This window comes from Emericellopsis atlantica (genome assembly GCF_019669845.1).
Source record: "Emericellopsis atlantica unplaced genomic scaffold F5Z01scaffold_5, whole genome shotgun sequence".
NCBI classification, from domain to species: domain Eukaryota; kingdom Fungi; phylum Ascomycota; class Sordariomycetes; order Hypocreales; family Bionectriaceae; genus Emericellopsis; species Emericellopsis atlantica.
The window spans coordinates 479,897-504,150 of NW_025764707.1; the positions used below are offsets into that span (position 1 = coordinate 479,897).

General features: G+C 55.6%; 8 protein-coding genes across 8 annotated transcripts; 4 read left to right on the forward strand and 4 right to left on the reverse strand.

The window, feature by feature from the left end:
* Positions 1-955: 955 nt before the first annotated feature.
* On the forward strand, positions 956-3,796 carry F5Z01DRAFT_696556 (kinase-like domain-containing protein; the record flags this gene model as incomplete). Its single annotated transcript, XM_046266288.1, has 7 exons — positions 956-1,180; positions 1,322-1,975; positions 2,032-2,110; positions 2,162-2,509; positions 2,561-3,023; positions 3,077-3,164; positions 3,216-3,796. 7 exons carry the CDS (start codon positions 956-958, stop codon positions 3,450-3,452), a joined length of 2,094 nt encoding a protein of 697 aa, XP_046121040.1. The 3' UTR covers positions 3,453-3,796.
* Positions 3,797-3,911: 115 nt separating this feature from the next.
* On the reverse strand, positions 3,912-6,461 carry F5Z01DRAFT_617157 (beta-lactamase-like protein; the record flags this gene model as incomplete). The annotated part of the gene is made up of 1 exon (XM_046260959.1): positions 3,912-6,461. The coding sequence occupies one exon, from the start codon at positions 6,459-6,461 to the stop codon at positions 3,912-3,914; it is 2,550 nt and encodes an 849-aa protein (XP_046121041.1).
* A 767-nt stretch (positions 6,462-7,228) lies between these two features.
* Positions 7,229-8,151, forward strand: F5Z01DRAFT_633889 (uncharacterized protein; the record flags this gene model as incomplete). The annotated part of the gene is made up of 2 exons (XM_046261998.1): positions 7,229-7,954; positions 8,011-8,151. The coding sequence occupies 2 exons, from the start codon at positions 7,229-7,231 to the stop codon at positions 8,149-8,151; spliced, it is 867 nt and encodes a 288-aa protein (XP_046121042.1).
* Positions 8,152-8,274: 123 nt separating this feature from the next.
* On the reverse strand, positions 8,275-10,199 carry F5Z01DRAFT_453515 (cAMP phosphodiesterases class-II-domain-containing protein). Its single transcript, XM_046259845.1, has 2 exons — positions 10,058-10,199; positions 8,275-9,786 (listed from the first exon to the last, which is right to left on the reverse strand). The coding sequence occupies exons 1-2, from the start codon at positions 10,106-10,108 to the stop codon at positions 8,320-8,322; spliced, it is 1,518 nt and encodes a 505-aa protein (XP_046121043.1). The 5' UTR covers positions 10,109-10,199; the 3' UTR covers positions 8,275-8,319.
* Positions 10,200-11,153: 954 nt separating this feature from the next.
* F5Z01DRAFT_671567 (uncharacterized protein) lies at positions 11,154-13,064 on the reverse strand (the record flags this gene model as incomplete). The annotated part of the gene is made up of 1 exon (XM_046264716.1): positions 11,154-13,064. One exon carries the CDS (start codon positions 13,062-13,064, stop codon positions 11,154-11,156), a length of 1,911 nt encoding a protein of 636 aa, XP_046121044.1.
* A 1,373-nt stretch (positions 13,065-14,437) lies between these two features.
* On the forward strand, positions 14,438-20,133 carry F5Z01DRAFT_671568 (acyl CoA ligase-like protein; the record flags this gene model as incomplete). Its single annotated transcript, XM_046264717.1, has 4 exons — positions 14,438-14,497; positions 14,576-14,598; positions 14,657-19,267; positions 19,320-20,133. 4 exons carry the CDS (start codon positions 14,438-14,440, stop codon positions 20,131-20,133), a joined length of 5,508 nt encoding a protein of 1,835 aa, XP_046121045.1.
* A 908-nt stretch (positions 20,134-21,041) lies between these two features.
* On the reverse strand, positions 21,042-22,472 carry F5Z01DRAFT_454133 (uncharacterized protein). Its single transcript, XM_046259847.1, has 3 exons — positions 22,081-22,472; positions 21,781-22,015; positions 21,042-21,731 (listed from the first exon to the last, which is right to left on the reverse strand). The coding sequence occupies exons 1-3, from the start codon at positions 22,274-22,276 to the stop codon at positions 21,281-21,283; spliced, it is 882 nt and encodes a 293-aa protein (XP_046121046.1). The 5' UTR covers positions 22,277-22,472; the 3' UTR covers positions 21,042-21,280.
* A 509-nt stretch (positions 22,473-22,981) lies between these two features.
* Positions 22,982-24,087, forward strand: F5Z01DRAFT_454109 (uncharacterized protein). The gene is made up of 2 exons (XM_046259846.1): positions 22,982-23,702; positions 23,792-24,087. The coding sequence occupies exons 1-2, from the start codon at positions 23,124-23,126 to the stop codon at positions 23,834-23,836; spliced, it is 624 nt and encodes a 207-aa protein (XP_046121047.1). The 5' UTR covers positions 22,982-23,123; the 3' UTR covers positions 23,837-24,087.
* Positions 24,088-24,254: the final 167 nt, after the last annotated feature.

Sequence of the window (24,254 nt, forward strand, 5' to 3'; positions counted from 1 at the left end):
GCGGCGCACGGCGTAGTGTTGGCTGTCACGTTGTTTCACAAAGTTGCATAATTGCATCAACAGCCTAATATTATAGTATCAATGCGCACCCAAAAATTTACATGTAGCATCACAGTCTTAGTGGCGATGAAGAGACACAAGCGTCATTCGCATCTTCATTAACAGCAACAACAACAGTGCTCTGAACTTCTGAAGGTCGATCTTGAGTTCGTGACCGAGGGTCACCTCATCGCCTGACGCGATGTGTGTTGAGAGGCTAGTCCTAAAGAGGAAGAGCGCCACCTCCGCAGACGGGCTCCACTGACGGTCACGGCCGACTGGATTGGAGAAAGTTTGATGGCCTGAGGCACCACGCCGCACACTCAAGGGACTAGACCTCTGGCACGTCAATAATAGGGAAAGCAATGAGCCTGGAGCAGCACAGATAGCGACCGGGCAGGGGACTGGATGTTGCGGCGCAGCACCTCGGGTCGTGCCTACCCTCCACGGCATTGTTGATTCAGAGCCAAGCAGGCCAGGCCAGCCCAACGGTGTCCCCCAGTTGCATGCAAACTTTATCCAGATGTTGCGGCGACCAACCTGATAAATGTGAACACTGTCCTGTTTGTGTCTTGTCTTCAGCAATCCCGCGAGGGCACCGCGTTAGACTCGATCACGTTCACAGGCCGTCGACTCCAGCCAGTCCGACGACGGCAGGCGAATCTTACGACGGAACGCACTGTCCCCACAGATTTTCACAGCGCTGACCCAGAGCCCGCGCAGCCCTGAAGTGCGCTGCACATCACGTCCAGTCCAGTCCAGTCCAGTCGTCTCGACCCCATACGGGCCCCAAGCCTCTTGCCCGTCATACCTGCCCACCAGGCCCTCGCCTCGTTGAGCCTTTCCAGTCTTCGCGAGTCCATCCTCTTCAGCAGAGTCCAGTCCCCTCACGCACCCGAGGACTCCTCTGTAGAGAATGTCGACGCCTACGACGGCCGTGGCCACGCTTCCCCCGTCTAATTATTACGCTCACCACAGTCCGCATCACCAGTACGCGCACCCGCACTCGAACCACCGGTCCGGCGTCTCCGCAAACTATCGCTACGTTGCCAACCACAACTCGCCCTCATCGGCGACGATAACGACTGCAACGGCCCCGTCAGTTTCCAGCGGCTCCTCGACAAACCCCCAGCCGCTCACGGTCGTCCCTAATAACGGTGGTGCCTCCGTTGCACCCCATCTACAGTCCTCGTTGGGAGGCTATCCTCTGACTGTGGATGGCGTGAACCATCAACCTTCTGCCCCCCGTCCACCACCCCACGCTTCCTATCGAAATACCGAGTACACATATTCCACTGCTGGCGTAGCTGTTGGTTCTTCGAGGAATCAACCTGCCCAATTCAACGGTTACGGCGCACCAGAAATGGCCGACCCACCATCCAAGAAGCGTCGACGATCTCAGGGCCCCGACTGGGACACGTTCTACCAAAATGGCCTCCCCAAGGAAGTCATTGTCATCCCCGATGACACCCCAGAGCCAGAACAGAACACTACCCGGAAGCTCGCCAACGGCAATTCGAGTCGGACCAATGGCCACATTGATGTGACGTCTTCTCACTCAAGTGGAACCGCCAATACATCGGCCGTACGACAGCCCGCCAAGAAGCGCCGCAAAGAGGACGAGGTCGACAAGACGCAGAGCCAAAAGTATCGCCTTCAGCACCCTAGCTCCCATGGCAACACCCCGGCGGGGGCTAGCATATCGAGTGATGGCACAACTTCCGCCCTCAACACCACGGCTGCCACTTCGTTATCTTCGAACGGATACCTGGACGACATGTCGTTACCACAAAAGCGGAAGAGGACGCGGCAGCAGGTCGCCAACGAAGCTAAGCGCAGGGATACGGATGTTCTCGGCAGCCGCATGCTTACCTACAAGCCTCCGGCACAGCCTGTGAAGAAAGCACCTGATGTACGAGTGCGTGCGGTTCCCGATGTAAGTGGCCGTCCTCCGCTCCCTACCCGGCATGCCTTATCTGACGCTTCATGCAGACCCGCCTCAAGGGCACCAAGGTCGACGATGACGACGGCCATTACATTATTGTTCCAGAGGCTCCTCTAACCGACCGATGTGCGTAGCTCAGACCACCTACTCTCAACGCTCGATGCTGACATCACGTAGACTACATCAAACGGTTACTAGGACAGGGAACCTTTGGCAAAGTCGTCCTCGCGCATGATGTCAACCGCAAAAAGGACGTTGCCATCAAAATCATCCGGTCTGTCCAGAAATACCGCGATGCTTCCAAGATCGAGTTGAGGGTTCTTGCGACTCTCAAGGCAAATGACGACGAGAACCGCAACCGATGCATACATCTCCGAGATTGCTTCGATTTTTGTGGGCACATCTGCATCGTCATGGACCTTCTCAGTCAGAGCGTCTTTGACTTTCTCAAAGGCAATGGATTTGTTCCGTTCCCCAACAGTCAGATCCAGAGCTTCGCTCGACAGCTATTCACTAGCGTTGCCTGTACGATCAACCCTTTTGAGCATTGCGGCACACAGCGCTGACAAGTCCTAGTCCTCCATGATTTGAATCTGATCCACACGGATCTGAAGCCCGAGAACATCTTGCTTTGTGACGCTCAATATCAGACGTTCACATACAACCGGCGAATTCCGTCCTCATCGACAAACATCAACCGCACGGCTGCACAAAGGCGAGTGCTGCTGGACACAGAGATTCGACTCATCGATTTTGGATCTGCCACCTTTCAAGACGAGTACCATTCCTCGGTCGTGTCAACGCGGCATTACCGTGCCCCGGAGATCATTCTCGGCCTGGGCTGGTCATATCCTTGCGATGTCTGGAGCATCGGATGCATCCTAGTCGAGTTCTACACAGGAGACGCCCTGTTCCAGACGCACGACAACCTGGAGCACCTTGCGATGATGGAGGCAGTTGTAGGGCGCAAAATTGATTCGCACTTGGTACAGCAGGTCAACAAGGGTTCCAGCCGGCACGGCGCTAACAGCGCTGCAAAGTAAGCTCCTCAGCTGTCCCTCTGGCTAATGATGTTGCTAATGTCGCGTACAGATACTTCAAACGCTTGAAGCTGGACTACCCCAATGCCGAAACAACCCGAGGCTCCCGTCGATTTGTGAAGGCGATGAGGAATCTTGACGTAAGCAAGCCGCAACTTCAGCCGCATGACATGACTAACGAACTACGGCAGGATGTGATACCCACCACGACGCCATTTATGAGGAACTTTAAAGATCTTCTGCGAAAGATCTTCGTCTATGATCCAAGTCAACGCATCACGGCCCATCAAGCCTTGCAGCACGAATGGTTCAAGGAGATGGCACACAGCGACGATGGCACAGAAGCGGCGCGGCTTCGCGTGCAGCGTTTAACTTCACGAGCGCAGAGACTCAACGAAGGGAGGTATGCAGAGCAACAGACCTGGTAGTTCGCAGGCCAAGTCCATCAACGACAGGTCATTGTCACGACCCGAGTACGACATAGCATAAAGATGGAGTTTCTGATTTCGTTGGTTGGGGGGGATATCTGGATGAGGGTTGCACATCTGTCATGTCACCTCGCGGAGTATATCGGCTTGTATATGCTGTTTGTTCCTATGTCTACAGTGCGCAGTGGATTCGGCGTTTCGGTTGATAGTCACGATAACTCTTGCTGAGACTCAAGGGGCGCGCACATTGCGGAAGCATGAATGGAAATGAGCAGGCCAGACACCTTGATCTGGTTATGACAACACCCATGGAATGCGCAAACAGCCTCCCCATGATTGCGTAACACCTATTAGAAGACCCCAGAGCCAGCCAAGGCGTCATTAGGTCCTACACATTGCTGCCACATGAGTCTAATCTGCTACTCTACTATACAAAAATGATCCATAGTGTACATTTGATCATGACTCAGTGCTGTCGTCAGGCTCTTCCCCGTCTTCCTGGAAAAGCTTCTCCAATGCCGGCATGTAGCAGGCTGCCTTTTGCCAGTCGCCCACCCTGACGGTCATGTAGTCAAAGCCCAGCAGGACGGACCCGGCGCCGGCCTCGCCCTCCCACTTCAACGCCTCCCGCTTCACGTAGCGCTGCGAGAAGTGCGTGAGCAGCGTCCTGCGCGCCTGCATGTCCTTGGCGACCTGGAGGGCCTCGCCCATGGTGCTGTGCATCTTCTGCTTGGCGTGGTCGGCCTTGTCGTCGCCAAAGGTGCTTTCGTGAATCAGGAGGTGCGTGCCGCGGCATGCCTTGGCGAACGCCTGCGAGGGACGGCAGTCACCAGAGTAGGCCACCCGGAGACCCGACGCGAGCTCAATCTCGACGGCCTCGGAGCGCGGGCAGTGCGGCACGGGGACGCGGCGGATGGCCTTGAGGCCGTGGTCGTGGGAGAAGTGCAGGCCTGCCTGTGCGTAGGTGAAGGAGGCTTCGTCCTCGCAGTTGGGGAAGACCAGCCGGTGGAAGCCAAAATCTTCCACCTGGGCGTAGTCTTGCAGGATGGACCTGAATTTGGGGACACATGAGATGGCGAGCTTGGCGTTGGAACCATCCCGCAAGGTCTGTTCGTACCACGCCTTGATTATAGAGGTGGTGCCCAGATGGTGATCTGCGTGTAGGTGACTGATGAGGATGCACCGCAGGTCACGCAGGACCTCGGCAGCGCCATCGTAGCCCCATAGGCGGTTGATCTGGCCAAGCGTGCCTTCACCGCAGTCGAGCAGGAAGGCTGCCTTGCCAGGGACGCGGACCAGCGTGCCCGACACGTTGCGGTACTTTGAGGGCACGGAAGATCCGGTGCCAAGGCATGTAATCTCTGTATCGCGACCCGGAATGTCCTTCTCTTCTTTTTCAATCTTGGCCAGGAAGTCCGGGTCTGTTGCTTGAGCCTTGCATTTCCTGGCTAGAGCGAGGACGTTGTCTGCGACGGAGTTGTAGGCACCCATGAGGTCCGCAAAGGGAGCCGCCTTGTCGTCCTCGAATAGCAGTTTGGGCATCAGCTGCGCAGATCTGCCGATCCTGCCGAACTCAATGTTGGATTTCGGTGGCGGCGCCTGCGTCTTGACAGCATTGTCGTACTTGAGAACGGCGAAGCGGTCGGGGTCGAGACGTCGGAGACGCATCTGCAGCTCCGCCGGGCCCGGGTTGCAGATCATGTTGGGGCATGTGTCCGGGGCACATACGACATGTCGTATCTGGGGTCTGTCGTCCATGAATTTGCGGATCCGGGGGTGCGTGGAGAGGTCTGCGCCGAGTAACCAGTACATGACCGAGATGTGCGACATGAGCTCCTGGTCCTCCCATTCGGGCCGCTGCATAAAGGACTCGACAAAGTCGGGGCTCTCAATGTCGGCCACGATGAGTCCTCGTCCGCGGATGGGCTCGCCCATGACCATGTCTGGCGTGACCTCTTTGCCGTCGGCCGTCGTCACCGTCTGACCAGCCGTGAGCCGCTTGAAGTCGGTGACCTGGACGCCCAAGGCCTTGGCAGCCTTTGGATCGAATTTGCCTCTGCGGTCGCGCATCTTGACAATGTAGCTCATGGATATTTGGCTGTACGACGTCCGGAGAGGGATTCTGTCTGAGGACATGGTCTCCACGTTGCTGCGGCGGGGACCAATGTCACCGTGGCGCCATATCCAAGCCTTGTCCCCAGCCTTGGGGGGTTCCATGCCGTCCGTGGTATAAGGTCCCTTGTACAGTCGCGGCATCCCGTTCTCTATCACGCAGGCATCGTCCGACGGGGTGAGATCGCGGATCCGGCAAGCTTCGAGGGGGTTGAATCGTACGTCGCCATTCCATATTTGCTTCTCGACAATGTAACGCGCGACCTCGGCACTGTTCGCGTTTTCTGCCTCCAACTTCTCCATGTCGGCATCCGTCACGTCGGCCTTGTCGTCAGATTCTGGGCCGTTCGTCCTACGTCGTTTTCGCGGGCTGCTGGATCGCTCGCGTGTGACGGGGACCTTCCAGACGCGAACGACATCGTCATGCCAGTCTGGTTCCGTCAACGGCTTGTTACTTTCCCTTGTGTCTGTCCTTTGCTCGTGAATGCGGGCATTGATCGACTGCCGCAACAGGACTGACCGTTGCGACGCCATCAGATGGGATAGATTGTCGCCTCCATGCACATCGACGCCCTGATGCCGGGCCGCCTCCAGCAGCCTCTTGCCCTGTCCCTGTCGCACGAGGTTGTCGATTCTGTAGCCCTCCTTGGACGAGTTGGCGGCGCCGGCAATTGTGAGCATGAATCCCATCAGCCCGCCTACTTGGTCCCAGCCAGTGGCACCAGAGAGGAAGATCTGCGTGACGCCAGCAAAGGCAACCTTGCGACTGCCCATGGTGCGCTGAGAGCCCTCTGGGACCCGCCCAAAGACATAGTGGCAGCGGTCGCTGCGCAGGTACACGCACGCAGAGCTTGTATCGGCCGAGGGCGCGATGGCCAGCTGGATATTGGTCGTCATGGTGCTGGGATGCGTTTTGTATACGTCTAGTATTTCGGCTGGAGGGTGCGGCCGGTCTTTCTTGGGTTGCGACCTGCGTCGACCTGGCCTTGGATGCTTGTCGGTGCTTGATCTTCTTGTTTGGAGTAGTGGATAGCGGATGCGACCGAGTGAGGTACGGGGGATTCTAGGGAGAAGGGGATGGATTTCGGATATACAGCGGCGTGCGACCCATGATGCCATGAGCGAGGGACGAGAAGAATGGAAGCTCCCAGCGTGGAGACATGAAGATGGAGAGAAGCTGTCGCGGGTCAAATTGATGCTGGAAAGTTTTAGTGGGTCCGCCTATCTAGTCTCATACGGTCATACCGTGACGTGCCACTAATGGAGGGGCTGCCAGCCGTATTTGGTCACTGCTGTCTGCGTACCCTGTACCATATACATGACTGGACGTGGTGAATATGAAGAAGTTTCGGCCGGATACTTGGACAAGATCCAATAATGTCTTGCTTTCGACTCCTGATAGCTCCGCCCTACTGTGCATAGTAGCCGCATGGTCATGTATTACACTGCCAAGTCATTTCGTCATTGCCCCCCAAGACTAGTAGTTCTCCCGGCATCAACTACCCGCAACGCTCCCCACTATCTTGGTGTCATCATCGACCATACCTCCTAGACTTACAAAACCACTCATGTACAGACTCACAACACTCACTCACTTCTCTCGCTCACTAGCATTTGCGTTGCGCACAAACCCTCTTTCCAGAAATCACGCAAGGTCCTTCACCATGTCCGACAAGATCAACCGCAACCCCCATCCCGACTTCAAGAGCGTGGAATCTTCACGAGCCGAGTGGGAGGTCAACACATCCTTCCACTACACCAAGACACCGCAGCCAGACTGGTCGTACGGCGCCGGCGCGAACCAGCTGCTCACCGAGGAGGATAAGCAAAAGAAGCACATTGCCATTGATCCCCAAGCGGAGGACCGCCCGGGTCCCTTCAACTACAAGCTGCTCATCTCTGCCATTGTGCCTCGGCCCATTGCGTTTGTCAGCACGAGGAGCAAAGACGGCAAGACGACAAATCTGGCCCCCTTTAGCTACTTCAACTTTGTCAACCATGACCCCCCGCTCTTCGTCGTCGGCTTCGCCTCGGGCATCGGCAATGCCAAGGACACGCTCAAGAACATCCTCGAGACAGAGGAGTGCGTCGTCAACATCATCTCCGAGCCCTTTGTCGAGGCTGCCAACGCCACCAGCATCAACGCGCCCTACGGTGCTTCCGAGTGGGACGTGAGTGGCCTGACACCCGTGTACGACTGCGAGAATGTCAAGTGTGCACGTGTCAAGGAGGCTGTGTTCAGCATTGAGGCCAAGTTGGACTTTGTGAAGGAGTATGACAGCCGCAAGACGGAGGGCAAGAAGAGCGGCACGGTAGGCATCTTCGAGGGCACCAGGTTCTGGGTGCGGGAAGACGCCATCAACGAGGAGAGGAACCTCATTGACCCAGATGTACGTCACTCCCCAGTCTCCTTTGGCATGCGGAGAGAAACTGACAGATCAAACAGGTACTACGTCCCATCAGTCGCCTCGGGGGTATCACGTATGGCCGTACGACGCAGGCTTTTGAGCTTCCTCGGCCGGATTGGGAGAAGAACCTCGGCGGCCAAGAAGGCTACGACAAGCTCAAGAAGACGGAAAGCAAGTAAACCGATCAATCGATTCAGAGCGTGCTTCAATCATAACCAGAAGGATATATATAGCATAGAGAGACGGAAGATCATATAGAAAACCAGACCTTACCCAAGGACCCGCGTCCACATACCGATTCGCGCCAAAAACTCCAACATAAAGGCTGACACACATCATCAACTACTTCAGAAATAGAAGCTCTGACCCGATGTCGCAATGTGGAACTCGCAACCCAGTTGCGTCTCCTTCTCGTGTGCCAGCAGCTCTTCAAGTATCGTTTCACCGACGTCAGGCTCGTCTGTCATCTTCTCCTTCACGTGGATGATGACGACCTTGAGCCCCGCTAACTGCCTTATCGACTCATGGACGGGATAGGGCGGACACATCATGTTTTCTTGCGCCGCAAGTGGATGCACGAGCTCCGGCTGCTCGCCGTTTACCAACCTTCGCTTCCTGCTGCTGCTCCGCACAGCCTGCTGCCCATTGTCGCCTGCAAGCTCCCTCAAAGACTTTGGCGAAGTTGACTCGCCGCCCGAAGCATTTCTGGGCACAAGCCGTGACACGGGTCCTTCGTGGCCGATACGTTTGCGCTTCTTATTTGGCTCTTGCTGGATGTGTTGCGTTCTTCGCGCCGCCGCGACCTCAGCAGCCAGCACCCGGAGCTCCTCCATCACGAAGACGGGCTTAAGATGGCCAAAGAGGCGGTCATTGCTTCGGCTGTCGTCAAAGCTGCACTCAATAAAGACCGCCGCCAGGCTTCCCGACACGATCCTAGGTGCAGCTTCCTGCCATATATGCAGATTCCTCGGCGACAGAGAGATGCTGTCCGGCTCGACATCGCCAAATATCAGGACCTCTCGCCGTCGCGCCTCGTCTTGAATGAAGTATGCGCTGGAGTCATACACGCAGTACTGCTCAGATTCGACACCAGGGGAGCCACCGCTCAAGCTTGAGTGACTGAGCAGGCTTTGCCGTCTCTGTGTCGAATGCGAGCCGCGCGTTTCTCTCCGCGGTGTCGCGAAAGTCGTGGTTTCGTGACCCGAGGCACTCGACACCGAACCACGGTGACTGTGCTTCTCTATGCAATGCCCGTGACTCACGCCCCAAATCTTGACGAGCAGACCATCGCAGATTTCAGAGTACCCCCTGCCTTCGCCATCCCCTAACGCGGGCGATCCACCTTCCACCAGTCGCAAGTACGTGACCAGTCCGGCCCCGTTGCTTTCGTCGCTTAGGTTCGGCCAGATGACGTTGTTGAAGATGTGGTTTTTGAAAGCATTGATGGTGCTGGGCAGTCCAGCGAGCTTCTTGGGTCGCACGCCTGGGGGCCCAGCCGTGTTCACAACAAAACCGGCAATGTGGTCGAGATGGGGGTGGGTGATGAGATAGGCCTCCACGAGTGAGCTTGTAATGTATGCCGCGTTGGCTTCGGGCGTCTTGTGAGGCAGCGAGAGACCGGCAAAGGGACCCTTTGTGACGGTGTACGGTTGTGATGGCAGTGGTGAAGGCAAGGTCTCCCTTAGAATGCGAATGATGACGGAAAGGTGCACGCCTGCGTCGACGCCAATGACCGAACCCTTGCGCCAGTCTTGCGATACGGAGCGAACGAGGAAGGATGTCGTATTTGACTCAATAGGTCCACCACTGGAACCCTGATCACTGTTAGTCCCTGTTGTGAGGGAGGCTCATCTTCAAGCAAGTAAAGGGCATTGTATACATGACTGCGTGCAGTCATAGTACGCAGTCCTGGTAAGAGCATTTTCGAGGCTTGAAGCCAGGTAGCCCGCACGTGGTACGATGAGCTCGGTCGAGGATATCAAAATGCGTGACCTGTCACATTGTGCTTCGAACAGAACAGGTAGCCCACCTTGCCTTGAAGGCCGCCGGAAAGGATGGAAATAAAACACAACGGACCAAACTCACCAGAACAATGACCTGCAGAGCCGAGTCCTTTGCATTCGCATCTGCTAGCATTTTGATGCGTGTTGTCGTGTACGGAGTACGGGGAGCGATGTTGCCAAGCCCCGGTGTTGATGCTCGTCAATATGCGCCTAGCCGCGCCGAGTCCCCGAGTTGACTGTTCTCTGCGCCAAAGGGAGCAAAGAACGAAAGGCTACAATTGAGAGAATTGAAATTGGGGACGAGGGAGCGACTGAATTAGCCCAAACAGCAAGGCAGCAACTTGAAGCCTCGAAGGAATGACGCGCCTGCCTGCCGGCTGGGCGAGGGAAGAAGTGACCGACCGTCGGCCGTCTGGTCTGGTCTCTGGCAGGTGCAGCCCGCTGCTGTGACGGTACAGGTGCCACGTGACTTTCTGTCGGCGCAGGCGTTGATGCAAGCAAGCAGAGAATTGTTTGGCCTGTGTGACCTCGCCAGCGAATGGAATGGAGGAAGATGTGTGTTCAAGTAGAGTAGCAAGGCTTGCATGCAAGTTGCGGCGATTCACTGTGACTAGTGGGAACGCTTGAGAAACCAATGGTAGTAAGTGCTTATGCTTGAAATGGCGGACATAGGCGCCTACTTATGCGAAACATTGAACAACAGGTGCTCAATCGCTAGTTGGCGCTGGTTCACATGAGAATAATTATAACTTGTCTTTGTCCACGACCGTTCTTTGAGGACTAATCAGGGATCTCTCTTTCTTATGCGCGCGCGGAGACGTGACGGACCCGAGCTCCACCCTCCCTTTCGGCGATGCCGTCGAGTCCTGCAGGGTTTGCGGAACCTGCGCCCAACTAGTTACTCCGTACATCCAAAAGGTAGGGCGACACAATCATACGACGACAAACATAACGTGACTCGGGATGTTCTTTCTTGCTCCAGAATTGCAAATCACTGAGAGTAGTGCCAAGGAGACCCGACATGTAACGACGAATAGCGAGTATCATATTCCAATTCTTTACCGTGAATCTATTTGTAACCTGCACACAGCTTCAGAGAATACATATAGTACAAACCGGACAGTTTCGGGCCCCTTCACACGAGCACTCGCTCATAAGGGCCGTGCCTGCCAGACTACTTATGCAGCGAACCCAAGTTCTCCATAAGTTGCACCTGCCAGGAACGTTGCGACTTGTTCTTCCACGCTCAAACCGTCGGCAGCAAGCGCCGCGCTACCATCGTCCAGGCCTAGAGGCGGCGGACACAATTCAGTAAGCGGCTCATACATAGGAGGAGCCGGCGCGTACCCATCAGGAGCCGGCTCAAGGCTGACAGGAGGCAGGGCCACTTGGCCTTGATCCCAAAAACTGTCACCGTCATCACGCAGCGAAGGATGAATGTTGGCGTCCGTCGTGTTGGCGTCCGTCTCGGGCCAGGCGCCTAGCTCGAAGAGCTTTGTGGGGTCATCCGCCATAATTGCAGCATCCGCTTCATAGTCAGTATACTCAAGATTGAACTCATCCGTGTGATAGTTGATCAGCCCTCGAGGATCCGCGAGCCACTCTTGTGGGAAGGTCTGCAGGGCATCATCGCCGGTCCTTGGGTATGGGTTCTGGGCGTTGCGCGAGGGAGACAGCTCCTTTTCGCAGTACACGATCAAACTCCCCTTGTGCGTCTCAATGGTCCGAGCGGGCGCGCCCTTGTCTTGCTTCTTAAGGTTGCGGGCCTCCCTGAGCTCCGAGCGCGCCGTGATTTGGTTCTCCAGATGGTATTGCACAAGCTGGTAAGCCAATGTCTGCTCGTGAGCCCGAGGGAGGGAAGTTGGCCCGTCAGCGGCATGTGTCTTGCGCCATGGCTCGATGGCCTCCTGCACAATCATCTTGTAGTCGCGGGTGATTGAGAATGGCTGGCGCCCCTCCTTTTCAAGCACGCGAGCATCGGGCTTGAGGACTTGGGCTTCGAACAAGGGAAGTGGGTCAAAGCACTGCTCAAAGCACCAGAGATGCATGTGCGCAGCCACCCTAAAGGGATCTCGCTCACCACTCGTCGTCTCCTGAGGATACTCGTCAAACGCAATCTGATGCCATCCCTGGCGAATCTTCTGGTTTCTGCTGGGGCACTCGCGCCACAGACATTGCACATCGCCCAGGGTGCGTTGCTTACATTGGGCAGGGAAATTCTGCAACCACATGGTGATGTCCTTGCGCGGATTCTGCTCAATGTAGCCCTTGATCTGGTTGGCGCTCAGATATGTCCCTGGCATGATTCGTCCTTCCTTGTTGTACTCAATCTTGCAGGTCTCGCCGTTCTCCTGGGCAATCGTCCACGGAGGCGGGGGCCCCTGGTACTTTCCATAGACACGCGCGGGGTCTGCGGCTGACAGGCGCTTCTTCTTGGCGTTGCGGCTATAATCAATACACTCCTTCGTTTTATCGTCTTCGTCTTCGCCTGAGGCGGATTGACTGAAGCGTCTCTTGCGACTCCTCCTGGCGGGGCCGGCCTGCTCCTCGACACGCGCTTTTGTTGCGGTCGAATGTGCCGAAAGGCTCGAGATCCACGCAATGTCACCCTTGCGCGGTGACGACTGCAAGTTGTTGTCTATGCGGACGTAGTACATCTGGCGCTCCTCGTCATACACAGCCGGGAGAGCGGTCGCCTTGGAACTGCAGTCAGCAGATGTTCTTGGGCTGTTCTTGTAGACCGTGAAAGCCTTGGTGGTCGCTGCTAATCTGTAATCGTTTTCGAGCCCTTGTTGGGGTAGACTCAAGGTCATATCTGTCGGTTTGCTTCTTGTTAGACAACGCCCGTTCGTTTTCCATGCTGCCTGGGGGGCCGGCTGAGCAAGAGTCATGGGCTTGGTCGCATCCGTGAGCTGAGGAGCGTTCCAAGTACCGAGGTCGAGATTAGGGATAGGCCAAGAGTCATTTGGGTAACAATAAGGGTCTTTGGGAAGATCCGGGGGCGCGTAATCACTGCTGAGATCGGCCGAGTTGCTGAAGCCGTCGATAGTCGTACTGCAGTCGCCACCATACATATCCCGGGGGTTCATGGTGCCGTTCCACGACGCCTCACCAACCCCCTGCATGTCTGTGCCAGAATACTGTGCATTCATTTTCTTACGCTGTGTTTGGACTGCTGGGTGGGCAAGTCGTTGCGATGAGTTGTCTGATGTATGAGTCGTTCTAAGACTTCATACCGAGAACTTTCTGTTCGCAGAGCCTTGATATATGTATTCGTCTGTGGCGGAACGCCCACGTACAAGAGCCTCATCTTCGAACTCACGAGGAACAAGGAGACGGACAAGTCGCATTGGGCCTTGAAAGGAGCAAGTGACAAGAGTTCGACGACATGGCCCTTGTCTCCTGGACCTTGAAGCTGTCGAACAATTACAGAACACTTTCACAAGAGAAAGTCATAGACAGGGACAATAGGCCTCGGGGCTTCGTTTTGAAGGTCTGGTAGGCTGAGGCCGCACCTACGCCTTCGGGGCACTTCGACAGTCGCGGTCATTGTTCATGTCATTGTCTGCTTGTGAGGCATGTCAGTACTGGTCTCACGGTTTCACTCAGTATGAAACAAGCTCGAGGTCTTGTCTCAGCTCGAAGCAATGAGAAGGAGTGGGGTGAAGAAAGATGAAGAGACAAAGAGAGTGTAGTTCAGTCTTCTCTTCTGATTGGAGAGCGACAGTCGGTCGAGTCTTGTGAGAACGCTGGACAAAGGCAGGCTTTGTGTTCTCTGGCGAGCAGCAGAGCAAACGAACGACTCGAGCGGGCAAACATGTTGACAGGTTGGGCGTGGACTGCTGTCCGCTGGCGACTTGCTTTCCACTGTGATTGCAATGGCCCTGTCGCCAACAGCACACAGCGAACGTCACCGAAATGAAGCTTGCGCAGGAAAGCCGTTGGGAGTTGAGGAGTGAAGACAGGAGATCCCTGAAGCTAGTCCAGCCAGGCCTGGAGAAATACGTCACACTGGGAGAAAAGACCCCACTGTTCGTCCCTGCGCCACTAGAAAATTCGCCTGTTGGCCAATGTCACTGTCAAGGTGAGCTGTGAATGGGACGGAGGTTCAGAGCTCGGGGAATCGAGAATCTAAGTTTGGAATCGTTCTATTGCTTGCTCGAAATTGCCTAGCAAGCATATAAAAATTACCTATATTGGACTGAGGCTCTTGGATGAGCATCTGGCCAGCCCAAGTCGACAGCTCCAGTCCTCGTATCGGTACTTGATGTCAGGTGCCACTAAACCGAATGTAGTACGTCGGTGGACCCAGTTCCCGACGTCCGCCTCCAGTCCCATCCAACACCCGTCCATCCATCACCACCCGCTGTTCATTGTGCTGCCGCTCGCTTCAGCACGTGCTTTGCTGTTTTGACCACCCAAAGGCCGTGCCTCGCAATTGCACTCGAGGACTTTGTACGCCATGGCTGAAATGGATCCCGAGCTGCAAGCCAGGCTCGACGAGCTTCAGCGAGACCTCGAGGTATGTCTGGCGCCTATTCACCCATCCCACCTCTGTCTCTGCCCTCGGCACTGCAATGGCTAACCAATCTCGTTCCAGGAAGGAGACATCACAGAAAAGGGGTCAGCAGTCGAAAATCTGAGCAGACAGTCTTCTTTTCACACACTGACTAGCCCCCAGGTACCAGAAACGACGAGCACAGCTCCTGTCGCAATACAACTTCGCCCCGCATCAGCAACAGCCCGAACAACCGCAACCACCCCGAGGTGGCCTGCGACTTCACGACCCCGATGCCTCGGCGTATCAGCCATCCGATGGTCACAGAGCGGCGGCCCGGGCTTCCATGGGCGCTAGTCAGCTGGATTCCGAGCAGGGCTCTCCAGTATACCGACCCGAGTCCTCCTACGGCGGCGCAAGTCCTGCATTTCATACATCGCCATCAGCGACTCCAGCCCTCCTGCGCCCAGGAGCCGGCCCGATCAACGACCGACCCGGAATCTCGCAGCGAGACTCTCTATTCCTGACGGCTGGCGCGGGCGCCACCGATGCGCACTCAAGAAGTGGTACCATGGTCTCAGGCGACTATGCTTTCAACCCGGAACAACATGGCGCATACCATGATTACCCGCCACAAGACTATCAAGCAGCACAACAATACGATGGGCGAACCGGCACATTGCTCGACTCGCAGGGATTCTTTTCCGACTTTGCAGGTCAGCAGCACTATGATCAGAATCAGTCGACCGACCACGGCGAGTATGGCGGCCAGCAGCGGTACTCCTTGAACGACCCATTCTCGCCTACGGCCGCCATGGCGCCTCCAATGCTTACAGCCAACGATCTGCCCGGGCCAGAGGCCCTTGAATACCAGCTCCCTCTCGAACCTCGCGAGGTACCGTTTGCGATTCACGACCCTCATGATCCCAATACGCCCATGTCAAAGTTTGACAACATGGCGGCCATCCTCCGCCACAGGGCCAGAACAACCCCCAAGGTTCCGGCATATTGGGTCTTGGACAGCAAAGGAAAAGAGACTGCATCCATCACTTGGGATAAGCTCGCGTCGCGCGCGGAAAAGGTCGCGCAAGTCATCAGAGACAAGAGCTCGCTATACCGAGGTGATCGCGTCGCTCTCGTGTACCGGGACAGCGAGATTATTGATTTTGCCATTGCACTCATGGGCTGTTTTATTGCTGGCGTCGTAGCGGTGCCCATAAACGATCTGCAAGACTACCAGCGACTCAACTACATTCTGACATCGACGCAAGCGCACCTGGCTCTCACGACGGATAACAACCTCAAGGCCTTTCAGCGCGATATCACCACCCAGAAACTCACGTGGCCCAAAGGTGTCGAGTGGTGGAAAACGAACGAATTTGGCAGTTATCACCCCAAACGAAAGGATGAGGTACCTCCCTTGACGGTCCCGGACCTGGCGTACATTGAGTTTTCTAGAGCTCCTACGGGCGATCTACGTGGCGTTGTGCTCAGTCACAGGACTATCATGCATCAGATGGCCTGCCTCAGCGCCATGGTCTCTACGATCCCTCGAAACGGACAGGGCGACACCTTCAACCCATCGTTGCGAGATAAGAACGGCAAATTGATAGGCGGCGGAGGTGGAAGTGAGCGTATGCTTTCGTACCTGGATCCCCGACAGGGCATTGGCATGATCCTCGGCGTCCTCCTGAACATTTACGGTGGCCACACTCATGTCTGGTTCGACAACAAGGCGGTAGACTCGCCTGGTCTCTACGCATACCTGATCACAAAGTACCGAGCGACTGTGCTGGTTGCCGACTATCCGGGGTTGAAGCGTGCGGTCTACAACTACCTGCAAGACCCCATGACGACGAGGAACTTCAAAAAGGGGGTGGAGCCGAATTTCCAAGCTATAAAACTGTGTCTGATTGACACATTGACTGTGGATAGCGAGTTCCACGAAGTGCTGGCCGACCGGTGGCTGCGTCCACTCAGGAACGCCAGAGCCAGGGATGCCGTGGCGCCAATGCTCTGCTTGCCCGAGCACGGTGGTATGATTATCAGCATGCGAGACTGGCTAGGTGGCGAGCAGCGCATGGGAGTGCCATTGAACCTCGAGCTGGGGTCCGAGGAGGACTCTGGCGTGGAGGAAGTCGACGACGAGAAGCGAGAAGACACGGCCGCGCCGTCTACCGGGTTCGGCAGTCTTCTGGTTGGCAACACAACAAAGAAGACCGAGCAACGATCGAATACGGAGGTCAATGAGGTACTGCTTGATCGCGAGGCTCTCAAGACCAACGAGGTTGTTGTCCTGGCTGTTGGGGAAGAGGCAAGGAAGAAGGCCGAGAACGATCCCGGTGCTGTTCGCGTGGGTGCTTTCGGCTATCCGATTCCAGACGCGACCCTGGCAGTCGTGGACCCCGAAACTGGCCTCCTGGCCTCCGCGCATTCTGTGGGTGAAATCTGGGTGGACTCACCATCCCTCTCCGGTGGTTTCTGGGCACAGCCTAAGAACACTGAGGCCATTTTCCATGCGAGACCCTACAAGTTTGAACCCGGGGAGCCAACGCCAACGCCCGTCGAACCAGAGTTCCTGCGAACTGGTCTTCTCGGCACCGTGATTCAAGGCAAGATCTTCATCCTTGGCTTGTACGAAGACCGCATCCGACAAAAGGTCGAGTGGACCGAGCACGGACACGAGGTTGCCGAGTACAGGCACTTCTTCGTACAGCACATTGTAGTCAGTATCGTGAAGAAGGTGTCCAAGATTTTTGATTGCTCCGCATTCGATGTCTTTGTCAACGATGAGCATCTTCCCGTGGTCGTGGTCGAGACGTCCGCGGCCTCAACGGCGCCAGCCACATCAGGAGGGCCTCCCAGGCAGATCGACACGGCTATGCTAGACTCCATTGCCGAGCGCTGCATGGAAGTGCTCATGCAAGAGCACCACCTTCGACTGTACTGCGTGCTCATCACAGCGCCCAACTCGCTCCCCCGGGTCATCAAAAACGGACGTCGGGAGATTGGCAACATGCTGTGCCGTCGTGAGTTCGACCTGGGCAACCTGCCCTGCGTGCACACAAAGTTCGGCGTCGAACACGCTGTGCTTAACTTGCCAGTGGGTGTTGACCCTATCGGAGGCATCTGGTCGCAACTGGCCTCCGATTCTCGTGCCGCCGTTCTGCACCCAGCCGACAAGCAATACTCGGGTATCGACCGCCGCGAGGTTGTCATTGATGATCGCACGTCCACGCCCCTCAATAACTTCTCCTGCATCACCGATCTGATCCAGTGGCGAGTGGCTCGCCAGCCCGAGGAACTATCCTACTGCACGATCGATGGCCGCGGTCGCGAGGGTAAAGGGCTGAATTGGAAAAAGTTCGACATCAGAGTGGCCTCGGTGGCCATGTATCTCAAAAACAAGGTCAAGGTCCGACCAGGAGACCATTTGGTCCTCATGTACACCCACTCGGAAGATTTCGTCTTTGCTGTACATGCGTGCATCAACCTTGGAGCGGTTATCATCCCCATGGCACCGCTGGATCAAAATAGGTTGAACGAGGACGTCCCAGCGTACCTGCACATCATCTCGGATTACAAGATCAAGGCTGTTCTTGTCAACCAGGACGTCGACCATCTTCTTAGAAGCAAGCCAGTCGCCAACCACATCAAGCAGTCAGCACAAGTGCTCAAGATCAATATCCCGCCCACGTACAATACCACGAAGCCGCCAAAGCAGAGCAGCGGTCTCCGCGATCTGGGGTTCACTATCGATCCAGCATGGATTCGTCCAGGATACCCCGTCATCGTCTGGACGTACTGGACACCAGACCAACGCCGCATTGCCGTGCAGCTTGGTCATGACACAATCATGGGAATGTGCAAGGTGCAGAAGGAAACCTGTCAGATGACGAGCTCCCGTCCCGTGCTGGGATGTGTCCGGAGTACTACTGGACTGGGCTTCATACACTCATGTCTCATGGGTATTTACATTGGTACGCCCACCTACCTCCTGTCGCCTGTCGAGTTTGCGCAGAACCCAATGTCGCTCTTTGTCACATTGTCGCGCTATAAGATCAAGGACACATATGCGACGCCACAGATGCTGGATCACGCCATGGCCACGATGCAGGCCAAGGGCTTCACCCTGCACGAGCTCAAGAACTTGATGATCACCGCCGACGGTCGTCCACGCGTCGATGTGTTCCAAAAGGTCCGACTACACTTTGCCGCCGCCGGGCTGGACAGGACCGCTATCAACACCATCTACTCCCATGTCCTGAACCCGATGGTGGCGTCCCGGTCGTACATGTGTATCGAGCCCATTGAGCTTTGGCTGGATATGAAGGCGCTCCGCCGGGGACTGATTATGCCCGTGGACCCTGAATCGGACCCGAATGCCCTTCTCATCCAGGACTCGGGCATGGTCCCGGTTTCCACGCAGATTGCGATTGTGAACCCGGAGAGCAGGGAGCATTGTCACGAGGGTGAGTATGGAGAGATCTGGGTGGACTCTGAAGCTTGCGTCAAGTCGTTCTATGGGTCGAAGGACGCGTTTGACGCAGAGCGATTCGACGGTCGGACGGTGGATGGCAATCCCAACGCGCAGTATATCCGCACAGGTGACCTTGGTTTCCTGCATAACATCAGTCGGCCAATTGGTCCTGGCGGTGCGCTCGTCGACATGCAGGTTCTCTTTGTCATTGGTAGCATTGGCGAAACCTTTGAGATCAACGGTCTCAGCCACTTCCCGTTGGACATTGAATATTCTGTAGAGCGTTGCCACCGCCAGATCGTCCCGGGTGGATGGTAAGTCTACGGTGAACTGACTGGGGCGGAAATATCGCTAACAAAAGAACAGTGCCGTATTCCAGGCCGGCGGACTCGTCGTTGTCTTGGTGGAAGTGTCGCGACGGTCGTATCTGGCTTCGCTGGTGCCCGTCATCGTCAACGCCATTCTCAGCGAACACCAGATAATCGTGGACATTGTTGCCTTTGTCAGCAAGGGTGAGTTCTACCGATCGCGTCTCGGCGAGAAGCAGCGTGGCAAGCTTCTGGGCAACTGGGTGTCGCGCAAGATGCGGACGTTGGCTCAGTTTGCCATCCGTGACGTGGACCCCTCTGCCATGGGCGAGGATGCAGCGGGTGCAACGCAGCGACACTCGACCATGAGTGCCCGCAGCTCTGGAGGCGCTGCCGGTGCGTCAAGCCTACGTCAAGTGGAGCAAGCTCCGCGGATCATGGAGCAAGAGGAGTTTGAGCAGCAGATGGACAGGATTGCCGACATGCCCCAGGCGCCACACCCCATGGGCATGCTGCCAGACGACGCCGACAAGACACCAACGAGCCTGCAGCCGTCTCGGGATTTCGAGGGCTTCTTTGCTGACGGCGGCTCGCAAGGGCCGCAACAACGGCCACACGGCGGTCGTGAAGACAACCACACAGAATCCCGGCGCTACGATGAGCATGGCCCGCCACCAACGGTCGGACCGAAGCCGCAATCGAGATCTGGGGATGGCCACGTACCACCACAGATCCGATTGCCTGGTGTAGACGGGCGCGAAGGCATGGATTTCTGGGGAGGGGACGACACCGCTTCCCGACACTCGTGGGAGCAGGACGCGATCATGCACATGAACCTAATGGGTGACAGCAATAACTCACGGCATGATTGATACACGGTCCGGCGCAACATTACAAAACTACACACAATGATATCGGTTGGCTCTAGTCTAGCGTATTTGCACGGCAACTGTGTATAAGAGAAAGGGAGAGAGGGTTGGGACATTATGAGCATTACCACGAGCGGCCTTTATTTAAAAATCACTGTACATTTGTCAGTCCATTGAATTCATGTTGTATTTCCTACTCATCGTTGCTGTGAGTTACGTGGCGTTTTGCCGTGTACTAGTAATTAGTGCGTCAACCCCTTTCCACTCTGGCCGAAGGGGCCAGGGGGCCACAGTCACAACATACTGGTAGCCTATCGGGTAGTTACCTAGGCGCCCTATTAAGTCTGTCAGCAAGGGATAAGAAGAGTCATTGAATTCCGAACTAATTAACTGCCGAGTGCTGACAGTCCACACGTAAGTCGGTCTGGTCACGTCAAAATCAACGTGTGTAACACATGCAACGACTGTGAGTCTGTGACAAGGTCAGGGACCTCTCCACGTACCAGCCTGTGTGGCGAATATTTATCCTGGAAACTATTGGGACCCAGAAGACTGGGGGAGTGATATAAAAAGTACTTTATTGATCGAGATCCGGACATCGCGCGCCAGTGGTTGGGGGTACCCTCACACAGTCGGCCTAGTCATCTACTACTTAAGTAGGTATCATGCCGCCACCGCGCAAATCCCTTGCCTGAAGGAAGGACTCGCGTGATTCTCAGCGCGGGACTGATCGGTCAGTCAGTCAACCAGTGTTCCTGTTCTCCGGCCTGTTGGTTATAATTCCGTCATCTTCCAGTCAAACCTGTCTTACTTGTCAGATAATTAGTATCGAGAAAGGCTCTTTCCTTGGTTATCAGAGTGTGTCTTCTCCACCCTTTGCAGATGACCAGGTAATTAAGTGGCACCTTCCTGCCCCTGTGAGCGTTTCTTTCCTACCTTAAGGTACCTACGGATAAACAAGAGGATTGCCTTGGTTTACCCATACCTTAGGTAGTACCCAGTCATCATCATCACAGACTTCTACCTCTTTCCTCCAACATCACATATCGAGATACTAACATCCGGCTACACTTCAGTTCATTTACGATTTCTGCGCTTTTACAGCACCAAGCCAAGTCACCGAGCCAGAACCGCTTGCCGAACGACCACGTCACCTCACCGCGTCTTCTACCAACCCACTCCTATCCTGCAAAGCTGCTCTCAAGGCCGCTTGCGACTTCCGCGCAGCTTCGAAACGGCCAGACAGTTCCGTGAGCTGTTTCAACGCCTTGTTGCCCAAGGACCAAGGTTCGACGGCATCTCCCAGCCACAGCCAGGGGTCGCTCTGCGACGGCAGCGTTATCGTCGACATATCTACCCCTTCGTCTCTAGCCCCACCCTCGACAATATCTATTTCTATCAGACCTGCCCCATGCAGAAAGAATGGCGCGAAACATGGCAGATCGAATTTCTCGACCTTGGCATCCTTGCACGCCTTCCCCATGGCAAGGACCGCCTCGGCTGACTCCTGGCAGACCTGTCGCGGAGACACGGGCATCGTGACGCATTGCAGATGGCAAAACGGCCGGAACAGTGCCAGTACACAGAAGTGATAATACATACTGCGTCTGGGTTAGTGGAGCTTCTCCGGGTAGCAGGCAAGGTGCTCACTGATCGAAAGGCCCTGAGCCGCCTTCTGGGACCTTGATGGCCTGCAGCTTGGATGCGTACCAGGCTAGACACGCGGAATATGTATCCAGAAGCGATTCGGGAAGCACGTCATCGACGAATATCTGGGCTCGCACCGAAAAGCAGTACACCCAGCTCGTGAGCTGGCTCAATGCCGGTCCTATGCTCAACGACGCGGACGAGAATTCAAATGGCCGGGGCTCTGTCCAGCTGAGCACTACATCGACGTCAATCTCACGTTTGGTAGAAGACGAACTTGCGACCGAAACAGGGCTGACTCACGCTGCTCAATTTGGGCATTAACGTGGAACCCAATCGAGTTGATCATGTCCATGCCGATGGACCATTGACGCTTGACACAGTAACTGGCCGCGTCTTTTACATGCGAAATAGCGAGTCGAATCATCCTGGGGGCAAGATTAGTAAAAGCAACGACGCCTGAAAAATACGACATACCGTGCGAGTGAGATGGCGGCATAGAGGACGTCCCTCCGGACGGCACTCAGCACCGCATTTTCGTTACTGGCCCCTGGTCCCATTGCAACATGGGCGGCGTACAAGTGATGGACTGCTTGATTGCTGCGGTGGCAAGCGGAATCCAGACTGCCTCGTTCCAACTCGTACAGCGCCAGCAGCGCAAGGGCTTGTGCATCTGGAAGAGAACAATGCGACAAGGTGTCCACATTGACAGAGCGAGACGCCTCGGTGAAGAAGAGGTCTCTCAATACTTCGTCTGTATGTTCACTCATTGTCATCCCACTACGGTTGCGACATACTAAGCAGCACATCGCACGGACCAAAGCCGGCGAACAGTACGTTTGCCCCTGTTCACAAAAGTCGCGCATGAAGAGGTTCCGTTGCACCAGAGGGAATGGGATATACTGCCTTTCAAAGAATGTGTCGACCAACTCGCGAACCTGGGGTGCTGGCATCGTCATTAGGCCAAAGTTTGCGAAGTTATTTTCGCGTTCCTCCGCCTTCGCGTATCCTGCGGTTTCTGCTTTTGGTTGCTCAGGTTGTCGGCCACTTGTGGGAGACTGAGAGCTGTTGGGAGACCCAGTCAACATCGACTGCACGGAGAATGGAGATGCAAGGGTACTGCTATAATCTCCCTGGCTCTGCGATGCCTCAATGCTGGGGATGCTGGTGGGCGTGCTGTTGATCCCAGATTGTACCTGGGACCACAGATGTTCCTGGCGTTGCACATCAAAAGACGCTCCCATGGTCCAAGGGGACGCATTCACGGTGGGCAGCGTTTGGGAGGTCATTCTTGAGTTGCGTCTATTGTCCTCCGTGTGCGTTGTGTCGGTCAACAAGCTGTTTTCATGCTCATTGCGACGGAGCCTCTCTTCGAGTTTGGCGGCGACCTCCTCTACTGGAACATGTTGCTGGAGGCTTCTGAGGGCAAAGTCTCGATCCAAACCCTGCGCGACAGCTTGGAACACCGTATCGGCTGCATGCACTCGCTCCTGGAGAACTCTTCGTTCGCTTCGCAACTTCTCCTTGGTCTCTCCAGGTCTCTCGTCGTATACACAATCTCGTTGACTTTGTTCGCAGCGTTGGCATGGTTGCAAGCCGTTGCACTGGGTGTGTTAATGCGGAAGCGAGGCGATGGTGTGAGCGCAAGTGTGTGCGAAGCCAGCATTCTCGACACTGGAAAGCCCCCGGCTGGGCATATGGGCGATGTCTGTCCGTGTCATAGGAAAGAACTCACCCGAGCTCGCTTTTGTCGACAAAAGCGACAGGCACTGTACGACGACTTATTCTTACCCATGGCTCTCGAGAGGAGAAACGGGGCCTTGGCTGTCGTGTCGACTCTTGAATTTCGACGGGCAGGGCGAGCCTATTTGAAACACACTGTGTGCCGCTACGTTATGGAAGCTGTGTCGGCAGAGATGATGAAAGTGCGTGCATCCCCGACTACTTGGAATCGCACATTCACCTGTGACGGGTTTCTATCAATTTGCCGTTCCAGATGTTGAGGCCTTCCTAGGACGAGCAAATCACGATGACGGGCCTGATTCGACACATGGAGTAGCTCGCGCTGAAGATCAATACCGTGTACGCGGCACGGCTGAGCTCGACCAACATCCCGGCGTTGGGGCAAGAAGCGAGAGAAGAGTGAAGATCGATCAGAATCACGATGAAGGGGGGTCGGCAAAACTTCAAGGGGCCGTCCAGGAGATGTCGCCTGTCGTTCGCGTTAATATGGGACTGGATATGCCAACAGTACATAAAGAAAGGTACGTACCGAGTCTTGGCTCTTCCCGGTGCGGCCACTGCTTCAATGCTGCAGTCCGTCATGGACGAGTCCCCAAGGGAATTTTCCGGATACTTCAGCTCAGCAATTTTCAGAGGCCTCTTGTTCAATTTTCTGAATAAGCTCTGGCTTGGGCCAAGGCTATCTCGGTGAAGCAAGCATGCAAGTTATGAACTTTGTACCCACTCAATCACTG

Bases quoted from the DNA above. Each gene is read 5' to 3' on its own strand.
- F5Z01DRAFT_454109 (XM_046259846.1), top strand. From the start codon at position 23,124: ATGCTCATTGCGACGGAGCCTCTCTTCGAGTTTGGCGGCGACCTCCTC. The intron at 23,703-23,791 runs GTGCGTGCATCC...AGGCCTTCCTAG, and splicing joins TGTCGGCAGAGATGATGAAA to GACGAGCAAATCACGATGAC.
- F5Z01DRAFT_453515 (XM_046259845.1), bottom strand. From the start codon at position 10,108: ATGCTAGCAGATGCGAATGCAAAGGACTCGGCTCTGCAGGTCATTGTT. The intron at 9,787-10,057 runs GTGAGTTTGGTC...AACAGTGATCAG, and splicing joins CTCTGCAGGTCATTGTTCTG to GGTTCCAGTGGTGGACCTAT.
- F5Z01DRAFT_454133 (XM_046259847.1), bottom strand. From the start codon at position 22,276: ATGCCGCCATCTCACTCGCACGGTATGTCGTATTTTTCAGGCGTCGTT. The intron at 22,016-22,080 runs GTGAGTCAGCCC...ACGTCGATGTAG, and splicing joins TAATGCCCAAATTGAGCAGC to TGCTCAGCTGGACAGAGCCC. The intron at 21,732-21,780 runs GTGAGCACCTTG...ACCCAGACGCAG, and splicing joins GGCTCAGGGCCTTTCGATCA to TATGTATTATCACTTCTGTG.